General features: G+C 47.7%; 1 protein-coding gene and 2 long non-coding RNA genes across 10 annotated transcripts in view; 2 read left to right on the top strand and 1 right to left on the bottom strand.

Moving 5' to 3' along the window:
- Ppp2r5c (protein phosphatase 2 regulatory subunit B'gamma) overlaps positions 1-15,974 on the bottom strand; it is a 134,662-nt gene that overhangs the window by 92,814 nt on the left and 25,874 nt on the right. For 3 of the 8 annotated variants that reach the window (XM_032908439.1, XM_032908443.1, XM_032908441.1), the window contains exon 1: positions 1,738-1,932. The exons of 4 other annotated variants lie outside the window; for them this stretch is intronic. In XM_032908439.1, coding sequence (XP_032764330.1) covers positions 1,738-1,831 — 94 coding nt within the window. In that variant the 5' untranslated portion in view covers positions 1,832-1,932. Of the gene's footprint in view, positions 1-1,737; positions 1,933-15,974 lie in introns of those variants that run through there. One more of the 8 variants, XM_032908442.1, reaches the window with a different exon arrangement.
- Positions 1,462-6,023, top strand: LOC116905472. Its single transcript, XR_004388542.1, has 3 exons — positions 1,462-1,558; positions 3,389-3,585; positions 4,340-6,023. It is a non-coding gene; the product is annotated as an uncharacterized LOC116905472 (long non-coding RNA).
- LOC116905473 lies at positions 9,958-11,657 on the top strand. Its single transcript, XR_004388543.1, has 2 exons — positions 9,958-10,106; positions 10,881-11,657. It is a non-coding gene; the product is annotated as an uncharacterized LOC116905473 (long non-coding RNA).

The raw sequence follows: 15,974 nt of genomic DNA, 5'->3' as shown, positions 1-15,974 counted from the left end.
AGACCCCCTCTGCCTTAAGGAGGGGTAGGGGTGGGGACAGTCCTCTCCAGTCCCTCCCTTCCCAGCACGTCAGGTTCCTGTGCTTCCCAGGGCTCCCAGCCCACAGGTGTTTCTTCCTGGTCTCTGTCCCTCTTAGCAGGGGACTGTGGCGAGGGGGGCTCAAGGTCAGCCGTTTTAAATGACCTTCAGCACCTGGTGCACACTGCCGGAGGTTAAGACAATAAACAGGAACAGCGGCTTTCGAGGAGATCAGGTATTCCCAGAGACTCACAGTTAGGAGCCGCTCCATCTGTGTGAGTCACTAGCTAGGTTTAGGATGCTACAGGTTTCTTTCTGAAAACCCTTTCAGGGTCAGGCACTTCCCTTTCCTTGACAATTACACATGGAACAGCTAGGGGGGGACACTCCATGACAAGGCATGGTAAAGTCTGAAACTAGCAGGGCCTCCCAAAAATTAATGATTCTATTTATAAAATGTAAAACCAAATGATTCTATTTTTGAACAAATTCCTAATTCCAAGAAGAACCAGAGTATCAGGTGTCTAATAAACACCAGAAGGCTAACAAACCAAAGAGGGCTGTTGAGGTTGGGGAGATGGCTCAGTGGTTAGGCCACTTGTTGCTGTTGGAGAGGATCTGGGCTCTGTTTCTAGCACCTGCATGGTGGTTCATCGGCATCCCTAACTCCAGTTCTGAAGAATATGAAGCCTTCTTCTGACCTCTGTGGGCCCAGGCATGCATGTGGTACAGAGACACACATGCAAGCAAAATATACACATCATAAAATAAAAATTAAAAAATTTTAAAAAATCACCCATAAGGCACCTTAAATGTATTAATATAGGACTTTTTCTACCTGTAATCCAGTCAAGTTTCTGCGCGTTATCCAATGGTCAGAAACAACATACATATTGTTTCTGCCTGGTCCTGCAGCTAAGGCACCTGTGGTCACCCTTTGCTTCTTCCTGGCTGAGGTCTTACACTTAGCCATTGTGGAAGCCAATTTCTAGGAGGATGGAGAGAGCTACACACTTCTTCCAACAGGCTGGGCATTCCCGTGACCTATATCTACACTGAAAACTTGTTGCCCTTTTAAATCTTAACAAAGCCTTTGTAAATGCAAAGCATTCGCACTGCTCTAAAGCTCAGAGCTAACACTGAACAACCAAACCCCAGCAGGTCTCAGTATCGAAAGCAGGAGCCTAGCTCCCTTCAGGCTGCACGGCTAGAGTACGCATCCTCCAAAATGAAGTTCCCTTCTGATCAATTCTGCACATTCTCTGCCTGCAATCCATCTGTAATTTGAAGCTGTGTCCCCGGCAAAACCCTTGCAGTACTAACCAACGCTAGCACCAAGGTAACAAACTCCGAGAGCAGACAACTTAGCCAGGCCCGCCGGCCCGCCTCTCTTTCCTTCCCCCACCCAAGACCTTCCCCGGGCAGTGACTTCACATCCTTTGACATCAGCACAGCCTCGAAAGGGGGATGGTAGAGCAGGGAGAAAGCAGAAAAACCAGCTTTGAACTCTGCGTGCAAGGCCTCCTGAGCCTCAGGCCCCGTAAGTAATGTGTAAAATGCCCACCGATCGGAGGCGACACCCTCTGCCTGCTCGGGCTCAGTCCCGTCAACGTGAAGGGGACTCCGCTGGTTAGACTTCCTGCTTTTCCTATCCAAAGCACAATAGCCATTTATTAACTACCCACGGAAGGTTCCGGTCAGTAACACACAATAACTCACCTCGAATGTGGAGAAGGGCCACGGGCTGGAAAGGCCCGTTGGAGCTGGCCGCATCCACCACCATCCCGCTGCCCGCTTTATTACATGTCAACATCTAGGCTCCAGCGGGAAGGGCGCTGTACTCCTTAGGGCAAGAAACCAGCCTCCATTTTAGTTTTAAAAAAAAAAGACAAACTGGAGCTCTCTGCAGCTGGAGGGAACTGGCTGCTTCGTGATGTCACTAGGCCTGGAGCTCGCTGATTGGCTGGAAGCTGCAACTTAAAATGACACTGGGGAAAAAAAAACCCTGCAAACGGAAAGAGCGTTCTGTTTGGCTGTCAGTGTGTATGCACTGAAAGCCTGGGCATTTTCCGGGTTAACAGCCTTCATTTCTCACTAACTTTTAGGTAAGAATCCCAGCTCTTGGAGGATGGCACCGGGGCCACAAGCCCCATCAGAGAGTGTGAATGACCCGAGAGCAACCAGACAGAGGGAGCATATACTCGCCCGTCCTCCATGATTCTGCCGTTTCCCAAACTGGCTCCCCCAATCCAGTGGTAGCTTAGACCAACCTGTCCTGTGCCCTCTGCCTCTCAGCTCTTATTTTATTCATTTAGGTTCCCTTTCCTTTCCCAGAAGTACTAGTGGGGGAGCCTAGGGCCTGGTGCTCGCTGGGCAAACGTCTGCCATTAAACTACACCTTCAGCCTGAGCACTTACTTTAGGAGCATTCTGGCAACCCAGTTTTTAGGAAGTAAACGGCTATTTAAACACTGCAAAGCTCCAATGGGTGCGTGCGCTCAGCCTCCTTACTCTCAACGGGCAATCGAGGGGTTATAACCAGGACACAGGTTTCTTCCTGAGACCTAGTTTCCACCCCCAACCCAGAAAAACGAGGGTTAAAAATCTATGGAGGAGCCAGGAAGTGCTACAGACACAGGATATATCTATCCATGGCTATGAAGGTATCTCACAGGCATAAGGAACATAAGAGGCAGGGACATAAGGAAAATGCAATGTCAGGCTTATTTTACATTCAAGTAAATTTATTTATTCATCGTATGTGTGTGTGTGTGTGTGTGTGTGTGTGTGTGTGTGTGTGTGTTTATCCACAGCTCATGTGGAGGTCAGAGTACAACCTGTGGGAAAATAGTTTTTTCATTCCACCATGTGATGACAGGAATCAAACTTGGGGCCTCAGAGTTTGTGGCAAGTGTCTTTACCCACTAAGCTGTCTTTTGGCCCGTTCCATTATTGTAGTTTAAAAATGTTATTATGTTTGATTCCTTAAGTTATGCTTTCTTTAAATTTTCTATTCATTTATTACACTATTTTTCCTATCTTTAAAAAGTTATTCTCAGAGAAGAGAGCACTTCCAGTTGGAGCAGTGTTGGGGTGCTGGTGGGGAGGCGATGGAAATGTGAGGACTGAAAACTCCTCGCTTCCCAGAAACTTTTCTGTAATTATGCTGTGCCATTTTACAATGCCCAACTCAAGAACAAGATAAATAAAAGCCTTTAGCTCCTAAATACACCTGACACACGGGCCCATTACCACTGTGGTGAATGAACGAGGGTGATTACGGGATCCTCCCTCCCCAAGAACAGATTTACCTTCTCATTCAATAGGAAAGAAGACTATTTGAGTCCCTAGCCTCTCTCCTTCTGCCCCAGAGATGCTGCAGGTTCTACAGCTCAGCAGACACAGGTGGAGTGAGCTTGCAGGGCTGGGACAGACCTGCTGAGGAGGTGTACCTCGGTCCCGCATCCTGTCTCTAACAATCCTGGAAAGTGGAAGCCACCCACCGGATGCTGTTCTCTGCGCTTGCACTTGTGGGCTCCTGGAGAGCAGCCTGTGCTCTGATCACGAGGTAATACAGGCAAATGAGAGTCTGCCTGCCCACTTGTCTCCCAAAGTTTCTCAACTAACCCCATCCCTACAATCTCCCCACCCGACTCTGTCTCTCAAGACAGGCAGGCAGTGCTGGGGGCAAAGGTCACTTCCCTCAAGTCACCTCCTCAGTCAAGGAGTGATCCAGAGGGACTCACACAGACGTAAACAGCAACGTGGGAAGGGGCTAAGGGTCCACAAGCAGACACTTCCTGTACCCTTATGCCAATAATTTACTATGCCATCCGAGGCCAGACGCTGTGCACACCTAGCGCTGTGCTGGTGGAATACAGACACACAGGGGAGATGTCTAGCAGCTTTACATAGCAGACAAATTCAAAGGCAAAAAAGCAAAGACAGTTTTTGATGTATTTTTCCTAATGATCTTAGATCAAAGGATCTGAAACCTTATTAGTGACTTCTCCCATGCTCTTGGAAACTTTATGCATAGAAAGTAGTTTTTAAAGAATCTAAGACTATAAAACATACTGCAGCTGGGCATGAGACGGGAACACCGCCCTCTCAGCATCTAGCTGAGGCAGGAGGATCACAGACTGGACTACACAGTGAACCCATATAAAAAGAGAAAAGCCCGCCCCCCCAAATCTAAACCTCAAAAATTATGAACGAACAGCCCGAGGACAGGAGGTGTGCTCCGGAACTGGACACACGGGTAACTGTAAAGGTGCTTGGGCCAGCGTCTGACTAAATGCTCTTTTCCACTCAAAATCCAGGCGGGCCTCTTTATTTTTTTTCAACATAAATGACGAGATTGTCCTAAAATTCATCCAGAAAAAGAATGGCAAGAATGAGGACAATTCTGAAGAGAGAGGCTAGAGCCACCGACCTGAGTCAACAGACTAATGAAGAGTGTGATAGGCAGACATCACAGGAAGAACACAATGCAGGAGCAGTGACCCCAAACCAACAAACGCCCTCAGACAATGAAGAATAAACCAGGTCAACGGGACGGAGAGAATCACACAAACAGCTCTTAGAAGACAGCTAACTGATATGCAAAAAAGTCAGCTCAGCCCTTCCTCACACCAAAATATATCTACTGTGAATTAGACAAGCATAAAACAAGTCATGACTACTCCAACCCCACAGCTTTTAGAAGAGGTGTCAACCCTACAGCTAGACCAGGACACTTACAACCACCTATGACTGACGGACAGCAGTTAATTTGTATGTTTCACAAGAATCAATTCTGGTGTTTGTTTTCCCAAATAGAGTTTCTCTTTGTAGCCCTGGCTGTCCTGGAACTCACTCTGTAGACCAGGCTGGCCTGGTCTCGGAGATCTGTCTGCCTCTGTCTCCTGAGTGCTGGGATTAAAGGCGTGTTGCCACCGAAACCTTCTCACAAGAATCAGAACTGAAATAACCTCGAACTTTTTCACATCCCCCCTCAACCAAAGAAAATATAAATACAGATTAATAAAATGTATTAGAAAAACGTTAAGCCCTTAGGATTTAAATGATCTATTTCATGTAAACAGAACTGGAGCAGTCGGTAAATGCATGGCAAACGGTTTTCATCTATTAGGGCAACAGTAATTTTTTTTACATATTATCTGTCGCATTTAGTGGACACATGTCAAGGGGCAATAGTGAGGGTCAGAGGACGGCTTAGGAGTCAGTTCTCTCTTCCTGCTATGTTGGTCCCAGGGAACAGAACCCAGGGGTGGCAGCCACTGTGCCATCTTACCCATCCGACTCCAGCGGCACAGAGAACAGTAAGTGCACTGTTGGGGCTCTGACAACAGAGCTGCGGACTTCGCTCGCTCACTGGCTGAGAAAAGGCTGCCACAGGCTCCAAGAGCTGCGTGGTGCTTCTGAGAACCCATTCTAGAAATGTAATAACCATGCACGAGACAGTTCATTCTGGGCTGAACTATGACCTGTAACACAAAACTCATTATTCCTACGTGTACCTGGGTGTGTGCACGAATCGGAGGACCGCCTACAGGAACCAGACCTTTCCTTCTACCTGGTGGGTCTCCCCAGGACAGAACTCAGGTCAATGGTCTCCGGAGCAAGTACCTCCGTCTATTGAGCCACAGTGCCAGCACCGTCCTGACCATTTTCACGTATGTACTTCAGGGTTCTAGATTCTTCCAGATGTGTGCCCTGATGTGTGCGGAGTAGTTCCACTCTAAACTCTGTCAAGCACCTCCACACAGCTTTACAGCCCTTGTACCACTGATGTTCCTGCCAACAGCACACAGCGTCCAGTCCTCCACCGTCAGCAGCACTGGTTTGTGTGTGATCTCAGGGTAATTTTCATTAGCATCACTAACGACTAGTGATGCTGAGCTGGTGTATGGGGGCCTATGGATCGCTTGTGTATATTTTGAGAAATGTCAACTTGAGTCTTCTATATATTTAAACTAAGTTGTTTTGCTGTTGCTTCATGTGTAGGAGCCCACATGGCCCGGATAGTAATCTGTTACCGGGCTAGCCACTTGCAGATATTTCCCTCTCCACTGTAGGCTGCCCCTCTGCCAGCTGTATCCTTGCACACATGAAGTTTTTAAGTTCGATATAGCACTGTTTACCTACTTTGTCTTTTATTACCCCTAATTTTTTAACAATGTGTCCAAAAATTCATTGCTGAATCTAATATCATGAATGCCCAACCCCCAATTCCTTCAAAGACTTTTTATACTTTTGGTTCATAGTGCTCAGGATTCTGACTCATTTGGAATTAATTGCTGTATGTGTGTGAGGTAAGGATCTTTTGCTTGTGGACTGCTAGTTTCCAGTACCTTCCCCCTGTGAACTGGAATTACTCCTCGTCTAGCCTTGGGGTTGGTTGTTATGGAAAACCACAGTCGGCCTGTTTACTATAACTTTGTTGTTTTAAAATCAAGATACATAAGTCTTCCAGCCCTTTCCTTTTTCAAGATTTGGGATGTCTTGATCGTCCCAGTGGATTTTAAGATGACTTTTCTATTTCTAGATCAAACACCACTCACATCTTGGCAGGGCTGTGTACATCTGTAGGTCCCTAGGCTGGCACTGACACCTTACCGCCCTAGTCTTCCAATGCAAGGCTTTGGCTGCCCCTCTGTGGTGTCTGACTTGCTTTGGCTCCCACAGACTCGTGTCTGAATGCTCGTCCCATGGGGTGGCACTGTTAGGAGGGGTGGCCTTGCTGGAGGAAGTGCATTACTGTGGAGGTGAGCTTTGAGGCTTTCTCTGCTCCAGCTCCATCCAGTGTGGGATGTCAGTTTCCTTCTGCTGCCTTCAGATCAAGATGTAAACTCTTGGCTCCTCAGCACCATGTCTGCTTGGATGCCACCATGCTTCCCGCCACGCTGATAATGGACTGAACCTCTGAAACGGTAAGCCAGCCCCAATTCAATGTTGTCCTTGTAAGAACTGCAGAGGTCAGTGCCTCCGAAATGAAACCCTAAGACACCCCCCCCTTCAGCACTGTCTTCCATCTCGGTCATGAGTGTCTTAAGAGTTCTTAGTGAGGAGCTTCTCGCCTCCTTGATAAGTTACTCCGAAGAAATTTATTCTTTGAGAATATGACTATTTATGATTCTAAGACACTGTAAACTACTTTAATGTCAAAGGGACTGAGAAAGGTTGTGAAAGTTTACACAGCCATACATGTGTAAAAATTAGAAATATGAGTGGAAAAGACAACATAATTTCTCAGTGTCCAGGAGGCCACTGAGGGGTGCCGCGGTGGCACTGGCTGCTCTTCAGAGAGCTCACTGTTTTCAGCATTGCTAAAGTAGTCTTATCCTTTGCTCCAATGGAGCTGAAGGAAGGACACATGGGAAGAGGGAGCCATGAATGGCCCAGGAAGCTTCCTTCTTTGGCTGGTAACGAAGCAATATGCCCATAATGTATGACCGTGGGTCTCTGCATCCATTCCTGTCAGCCGCAGGAGGAAGCTTCTCTGGTGATGGCTGAACAAGGTACCAATCCATCCATAAAGCAGAATACTGTTAGCTCCAACAGGCCATAATGCTCCCCCTGCTGAGTTCAAACACAAAGTGCAGGACCCAGGCAGTATGCCACTAAGCCCAGTCCCAACAGGGCAGCAGGCAGGCACAGCCATTGCTCTCCTCAGAACATGCCTCTGTCCACCAACTGAACACTGGAAGGACCCCACATGATGACTGGGGACACAGTAGAGCCACTTATAGAACCTAGGTGGAGACTAACCCTGGAATGACCACTGGGCTTGACCATCCCACAGGCTAGCCCTTAGACAGTGCTGTCAGTGTACAGAAAGAGTAGGCAGCCCCACCTCTGATCAGAGAGCCTCGACTACACTAAGAGGGAGGCCATGCTACCGAGTCACGTCAGTCACGGAACCACACACAGTCGTGAAGACCACCATACAGGTGGCGATGCAGTGGCCTGTGCCTTCCAGCCATCGCCCGTCCAGGGTCCAGGGCTACAACCTTCTACACTGACTCTCAAGAGTTCCCGGCCTCCTGGGCCAGGGCTGTGCTATGACAGGTCGGAACTCACAGGCCTCTTACAGGAGAGTGGGGAGGAGCTGGAACTTTCCAGGAAGACTCTGGAATCTTCACTTTGCATGAGACCTGAACTCTGCCTGTGTTCCCTGGTCTTCAGTCACTGTTTTGTTCTCTACTAAAAACAAACAAACAAACAAACAAACAAACCAAAATAAACCACCTGCCTATAAACACACCCCACTGATTTAATGTTAGTAAGTATTTCTGAACCAAACTTTCAGATCTTGACTTCTAAATTTAGCCAAAGGTTTTATTTTTTCTCTCTCACCACCGCAATCTGGCATTTTAACCTGAAAGTCTGTGGTAATGCAGTGGTAGAGCACAGTGTCAGACTTGCCAGTGCCACTTTTTAAAACCCCTGGGACCTATGTGAGCACGGCTGTTACGGGTCTTGTTGGGAAAGACGTCTAACCTAAAACCTCTGCCTTCACTTGTAGTTCAAAATAGACTTTCCTTAGACAGATCAAAGCTCCCTAGCACGAAGCTCTGCTCAAAGGCTGCCAGGAAAGTCTGTGCCAGCATCAAGGACGAAAGGACAGGCTCGGGTGGCCCTGTTGATTCGAGCAAGTCTCCAGCGACTGAGCAGAGCCACCACAGCTTATCTCGAAAGCTTATGGAGCAAAGCTTGCTACCCCAGCTCCTGCATGCAGCCCTGGGCTCACTTTAAATCCTTGCAGCTGGGCTGGGAGCCTTTCAGACCGGAGCAGGTGCTCACATCTTTTTTTTTGCTCTGAGAAGACAGGAAACCCATGAACTCTATAGACAGTATTCAAGCATCTGAGTTCTCACACCAGCTGTTCTATATGGTCTGCCTCCACCCTTAGCATCTGGCAGCAGGTCATTTAGCAACTGATCTTGCTTTTAAGAACCCCAAGGCAGAGCACGGAGAAGGAAGCCATAAAACAGCCTGTGCCTGGGCATCCTGGGCATCCTAAGCACCCTGAGAGGGGACACTATAGCAGTCTCTGAGAGGACAGGGAAGGACAGGCCAGAGCTGCAGTGTTCTTCTCTCCTCCAGCAAATGCAACATGAGTTTCCTGGATCTGTAACAGACACTTAGTCCCACCCTCACAGACACCAGGGACAATGGCTGGCATGTGGTAAGGGGCAGCGTATTTGAGCACTTTCTACCTTAGCTGTCCAGTAAAGGAAGTGTCAGTACAAGCAAGTCAACATCCCTTAGCCTCAGAAAGGAGTAAAGTTCTGGTGAGCTTCTTGCTGTATAAATGGAACCAGAGAGAGGACAATACAGGAGGACTCCACTTAGGAGACCCCTCCAGTCATCAAACTCCAGAGGCAGCACAGTGGAGACTGACCAGAGCTGCAGGAGGAGTGGGGACTGCTGCAGGGCAAAGCTTCTGCAAGGGCGATGGAGGTCTGGGAGAGTCAGGAGGGACCTCACATGCTGCTGAGGGTGCACCTGTGGTGCGCAGGTCACATGACGAGCACACTATGGACATTTTACCACAACTCGAAGATGAAGGTGAGGTCTGAGCCACGGAAGTTCAGGAGACACTGGGCAGTAGGAGCAGTAGGCCCTGGGATACCTCAAGGGAAAGCGGGCTGCCTGGGAACCAGGTCTTTAGCTGGAGGGAGGGGACAGAGGGTGGATGCTCAAGAAATAATGTACAAGCAAGCATGTGTATGTACACACACACGTACACGTACACGTACGTACACACACACACACCCCACACACAAGATCTGAATTCAAGAGGCTTGAAGAAATCTCGGTGAGCGGTAAAGACGGCTCATGCTCAGGACAGAGGGTGGATGCTCAAGAAATAATGTACAAGCAAGCATGTGTATGTACACACACACGTACACGTACACGTACGTACACACACACACACCCCACACACAAGATCTGAATTCAAGAGGCTTGAAGAAATCTCGGTGAGCGGTAAAGACGGCTCATGCTCAACACAGGAGATGTGAGATGCTGGCCATGCTTTCCCAGGCTGCCTCTGAAAAGGCTGAGCAGCTCAAAGAAGAGGTGTGGGGAGAAGGGCAGCCTGCAGGAGGGTTTGCAGGTTCAGCTGTCTGACAAGCTGCTGGCGATGAGGGTCACCCACACTAGCGAACCCACTGAGGTCTGGTACCTGCTCCCCAGGACACACGGGTAATCAAGAGAGGACAGCATCACAGCAGGGAGGAGAGCGAACCCTGGGCAGAGAAGAAGACTCGTGAGCACAGGGTTCCCTTCCTGGCTATGCATGCACTGCTGCACCAAGACACGCACCCTGGGAACATGCTCACACTCCATTTTACTGTTAAACATGCGGGCGAGCAGTCAGACCTGTCAGCAGCAGCAATAAGAACATGGAAACTTTCAACCATGTTAGACGTAAACTCTGAATGAAGGGGGAGCACTGCACGTTCAGAGAGGAGGGCTGGATTTACCTCTACTGAAGGCCAGCCTAAGGAATTCTACCCAGCAGCTCATGGAAGGAGATCCCGTACTTAGTAACTTGCCTGCAGGGCTCCTAGCTCACTGACAGGTCCCACACTGGCCTCCTGGCTTTTCTGGGGTTTGGTGTATTTTGTTCTGTTACTGTTTTGAGATAGGGTCTCCCTATGTAGCTCAGGCTAGCCTCAAATTCCTAGAGAACTGTCTGCCTCTACCTCCAGACTTCTGGGGCTAAAGTGTGTACCACCACTGAAAACAGACTCAAGAAACAAGTCATAATTAATTTACTACTTTAGTAAGTTTCTTTAAAAAACACACCAACCTGTGTTTCATTTAACACTTGGCACTTCTGTCTTTCAGACTCCAAAACACCAAATGAAGGGACTGACTTGGGAGTAATATTTCACTGAGTAGCCTGAAGACTGTAATCAACCTCTTAGGTTAAACTACAAAACACGCCTTCACACAGCAAATGACTGAAGCTTTTATATGACCCAGCAGTGAACAAGCACAATGGGACAGGTGTCTCACACTCAAGGGGACGCCACCCATCGGGAATCTGCAATGGGTCAGATGACTTCTTCCCTCTGAAGTCAGCTTAAGGAATAGTTCTAAGACATGCACGACGACAACAAAACGTTATAAATGAGTTCAGGGACAAGTTTGTTTGTGATGCTTGGAAAACCCGAGAACCCAGAGTGGAGCAGTCAGCAGTGCCGAGACTGGCAAGGAGGTGAAACTGATCTCAGCAGGCGGAGAGGCTCGGTATAATCCAGAAAAAAGAGTGTGCGTATCCTACAAAGCCAACCCTCTCTCTGCTACTTCCTCCCCGTGTGTGCCCAGGCTGGAACTCAGGGTCTTGCACATGGTAGGCAAGTGCCCTCCTCTGAGATATTTAACACTTTAGTGGGACCCCAGTTCAAATGTCAACAGTTCTTCTGCAGTAAGATAACCAACTCAAGGTTCTAGCCTACAGCAGCTTTGAGGCTGCAATTGCTTGAGTAGAGCACATAGCCACAATTACAAGGATGTGAGGAATCAAGGTTCTCTCATTTAATAAGAGATAAAACCGAAAAGCTAAGAAAATGAAACACGGTATAAAATCTAAATAGAAACAATAAATGAATCACAATTTAACAGTGTACATTTGACTTCCTTGAAAGTACTTAAAAGTACTATGTCCCAGTAAAAAGGAGCACCCCTTCCCCCACCTCCCCAGCAGATTCTGGTCTTCAAAGCACTCTCCTCTGAAAGGAATGAAGACTTTGAAAATCCGCAGGTCTGAGAGGAGGAGGAATAGAAGGAGCCCGGAAGCGTCTCACTATGGCAGAAATCAAGGTTATCAAATAGGTAGGAGGCAGGGGCTTGGCTCAGTAGGTAAAGCGCCTGCCATGCAAGTGTGAGAGAGCGAGTTTGAATCACTGGGATCCATGTAATGATGAAATTCCAGTGGTTCTATGGAGATGGAAGGCAGAGGCAGGAAGCCCTTGGGCCAGCTAGCTCACCATATATGTCATCAAACAAAAGACCCTCCTTCATATAAGGTGGAAGTCGAAGGAAGTGTGTGTGTGTGTGCATGCGCACACACGCGCGCACACACACACACACACACACACACACACAGAGGATGGGCTGGAGAGATAGTACAGGCTTAAGAGCACACCCTGCTCTTGCAAAGGACCCAGTTTGATCCCCCCTATTCATACCCCAGGTCCCTTACCTGACCACTATCAGCTTACCTGTGTAGCTTGGGGACCAGCTCTGCTGGTTGCCAGCTTTCTGGGTCTGCTTCCTTGTGCAGTGTCTCCTCCCCTCCCCTGGGCAGGGCGCAGCTACTGCTGAAGGCCTTTGTGGGTTACAATGGGAACAGGTAGGCCAACATGGTCTGGGGGCCCGACACATACAGGTAGGCTCGTATCATCTGTCACCCCAGTTTTAGGGGATTTGATGCCTTCTTCTGACCTCCACAGCTACCAGTCACAGACGTGGTGCATGTATACACATTCAAGCAAATCATCTTCACACGTAAAATAATACTAAGCTAAAAAATTTTTAAAGGCATAGGAAGGGTTGAAATCCTGCATTTTAATATCAGAAAGAAAGTTGAAATCAATGATAGTAAAATAGTCACTCAAACAAAGGTCAGAGGGAAACTGGTAACCCAAAGTCAGAATAACGCTTAACCTAGTTTTCATATATCCAGTTGGTAAGAAAAAGAATGTCTGTTCGCTCAATCCACTACTGACTCTGAAGGGATTAGCAAGGCTATGAAGTCTTCCTGTATGGCTGACTGATGCGGGATTCATAGGCAGGACGCCAGAGTGGACCTCACAAACCATTCCTAGCACTTTCTGCATTGCATGGGGGAAGGTGACTGACTGACTGCGTGACAGACAGAGATCAGTCTGCCAACACCCGCACCCTCGCTTCCGCTAGGCCGCCACAGATGGCGTAGCTTCCACAATGAGGATGTTATCGCCTGAGTTACACAGCATCACCTTTGATGGACCCCAGCCCAAACAGGCTCTACTTAGAGCAACTACAGGGGTGAGTGGGGCCCGAGAGGAGCAGCTGGCTCTGTGTTAGTCAAGTGTCACGGTTTAAGGAACTCCTGAACTCCAAGTATTTGGCAAAAGGATTCTGGCCCAAGAAAAACAAACAAAGCTTCTGGAGGACTTTCATTCCAAGGCCTCAGTTTGTTAAAAATATTTGAGGATGGTGATTAGCACATCATAAAAAGAATGAGGCGGGCAGCAAGAAGACATTATGAGCACGATGTCACAACGGCCGGTGCTGGTCTTTCTGACCCAGGCTGGAAAACACTGGTGGTTGCTCTATCTAAAAAAAATGACAAGTTCGACAGTACATGCAAAAAGATAGCAAACTATTTTAAAGCTGTAAGACACTTCTTTTGGATGTGGGTATTAGGGGTGTAAACACATGTGTATGTGTGTGTCTGTGCAATATATACATGTGCAATCACACGCTTGCATGTATGTACACATATGCATAGTATATGTGTGTATATATGTGGTGTGTGCATGTGTGCACGTGTGTATACATACACATATGTGGTACGTGCATGCGTTGGAGGCCTGAACTTGGGTCCCCAAACTTGTGTGTCCTGCACTACAACCTACCAAGCTATCTACCAAGCCCACGAGGCAAATTAAATAAAAAAGTCAACTACAGCATCCAGAAATGCAAAAGATCACTGAAATCGAAAGGTCAACAGGTGGGCTGCAGAGGAGACACGCCAGGAGTCGGTGAGACAACAGGGAACGAGTATTCGAAACTTTTATTGCAAAGAGCCAGGATGATTCTGTGCCCGCTAGTGAGAATTAGGGGTACATTCTCTATTTAGTTTTTATAACAGCGACAAGTGTATTTTATGATAAAATAAAAGGACTCATATCCAACACACACACAAACTACATTTCAATAATAAAGTCAAGTTAAAGGCATCTAGAGCTTCTGGGCGTGGCTGGGCATGGCTGGCCTGGTGGCACAGCTCTGATCCCAGCACTTGGGGGGCAGATGCAGGCAGCTAGCTCTCTCTGAATTTGAGAGAAGCAAGCTCAGGCCGGCTAGGGTTATGGAGGGAGACCCGTCTCAAAAGAAGAGGAGGCTGGGCTGGGTCTCGGGCGATGTTTGGCTCGTCTGGCCGGGTGCTCTTCTCCTTGGAATGCTGGGCCCTACTTTTTCACAAGGATAATATTTTATTTTCTATTCCCATTCGGCCGCTAAAGGACATCTGAGTTGCTTTTCGGCTGTCGTGAATAATGTTTCTGTGACCATTTGTGTATGCCTTTGCATGAACATATATTTTAATTTCTTTTGTGTGCATAGAGTAGAATTGCTGATTTGCATGGTAAGTTTAGCTTAGCCTTAGAAGAAACTGCCACTGCTTTCCAGAAAGGACACACCACTCTCCCTTCCCACAGAGGGAGCTCAGATGTCCCCTTTTTCCCCCTGTGCAAGGGGGGGGGGCACCACACCGCAGAGATATTCGTCGGAATGAAGAACTGAAGTCTCCCAGAGAAGCAGAGCGGTGAGTGAATTCATCACCACCAGACCACCTTCATAAGGCTTGCTTGAGGAAACATAAAGAGAGCCACTTTAAACAAATGCCTAAGTATAAAATTCACAGGTGGACCAGTTATTAAAGTGTCAGTACTAAAACGGAAACGCCGAAACACGACGAGTAAGGGACAGAGCAGCCCACCGAGGAGTGACAAGACTTCCTACCCAGTAACGACCTTGATGAAAATAGGTAATTCCACAGGTACCGAGCGCAGTACGATAAAGACAAGGCCCGCCCACATGACACCTACGAGAAACTCACTTGCACAGCGGAAAGCAAATAGACTGACAGTTCAAGGATCAAAACCAGATGTTATACAAAAAGGCGTCCACACAAAAAGACGTCCACACAAAAAGAACCCCAAAGCAGCGGGAGCTGCTATACTTACATGGGATAAAATAGAAACAAGGAAAGAAAAATTCTAAAAGGAGACTGAAAGCACCACTGTGTAATGGGGGTGGATAACTTTGAGAAGGACACATAACAAACAATTAGACATGTCTGTGTATCCTAAAGCAGAATTCACAGAGATATACAGCAGCTTCCTGGATCTGTAGGGACAGGACACAGTCTCAATGTGACACTGAAGGACTTTCTTTTTGGTTTTTCTGAACAGGGTTTCTCTGTGTAATAGCCCTGGTTATCCTGGAGTTACTCTGTACTCTGTGCTGGCCTCGAACCCACAGACATCCGCCTGCCTCTGCCTCCCAAGTGCTGGGATTCTCCCAGCTTCACTGAAGGACTTTCAACAGCCCAAATCAACCCTAACAAATGAACAGAATAAGCCACGAACAAACTTCTCATTAAAAATAAAAATGAAGTGTGGGAGGAGGGCTGGTGAGAGCTCAGTGGTTATGAACACGTGTTGCTCTTGCAGAAGACCTAGGTTTGGTTCCAACACCCACAGGCAGCTCACAACTGTGAAACACAGCTCCAGAGGACCCAACGACTTCTGGCCTCCTTCGCAGTGTACCGGATACACTTACATACATTCAGGTAAACCCTCATACACACAAAATAAAAATAAACACATCTTAAAGTGAAAACGGAGGAAGCAGAGACATAGCTCAGAGGCAAACATCTCTGGCTTCTCTTCCAGAGGTCCTGAGTTCAGTTCCCAGCAACCACATGGTGACTCACAGTCATCTGTCATGGGATCCGATGCCCTCTTCTGGCACTCAGGTGTACATGCAGACAGCATTCATAAATCTTGAAAGAAAATGGAAACATGCCAAAATCTACGAGCTCTAACATCAGAGAGGCAAGAATGATCTGACATATATAACCAATAAAGTATCACATTAACGGAAGGACAGGCAGAAAGGCTGTACGACATCTTGACATCAGATAAAGGAAGAGTCCAGGCTTTC

This window comes from Rattus rattus, chromosome 7 (assembly GCF_011064425.1).
Source record: "Rattus rattus isolate New Zealand chromosome 7, Rrattus_CSIRO_v1, whole genome shotgun sequence".
NCBI lineage: Eukaryota > Metazoa > Chordata > Mammalia > Rodentia > Muridae > Rattus > Rattus rattus.
The sequence above is the reverse complement of the archived record's forward strand: the minus strand, read 5'-3'. Positions and strand labels throughout refer to the sequence as shown.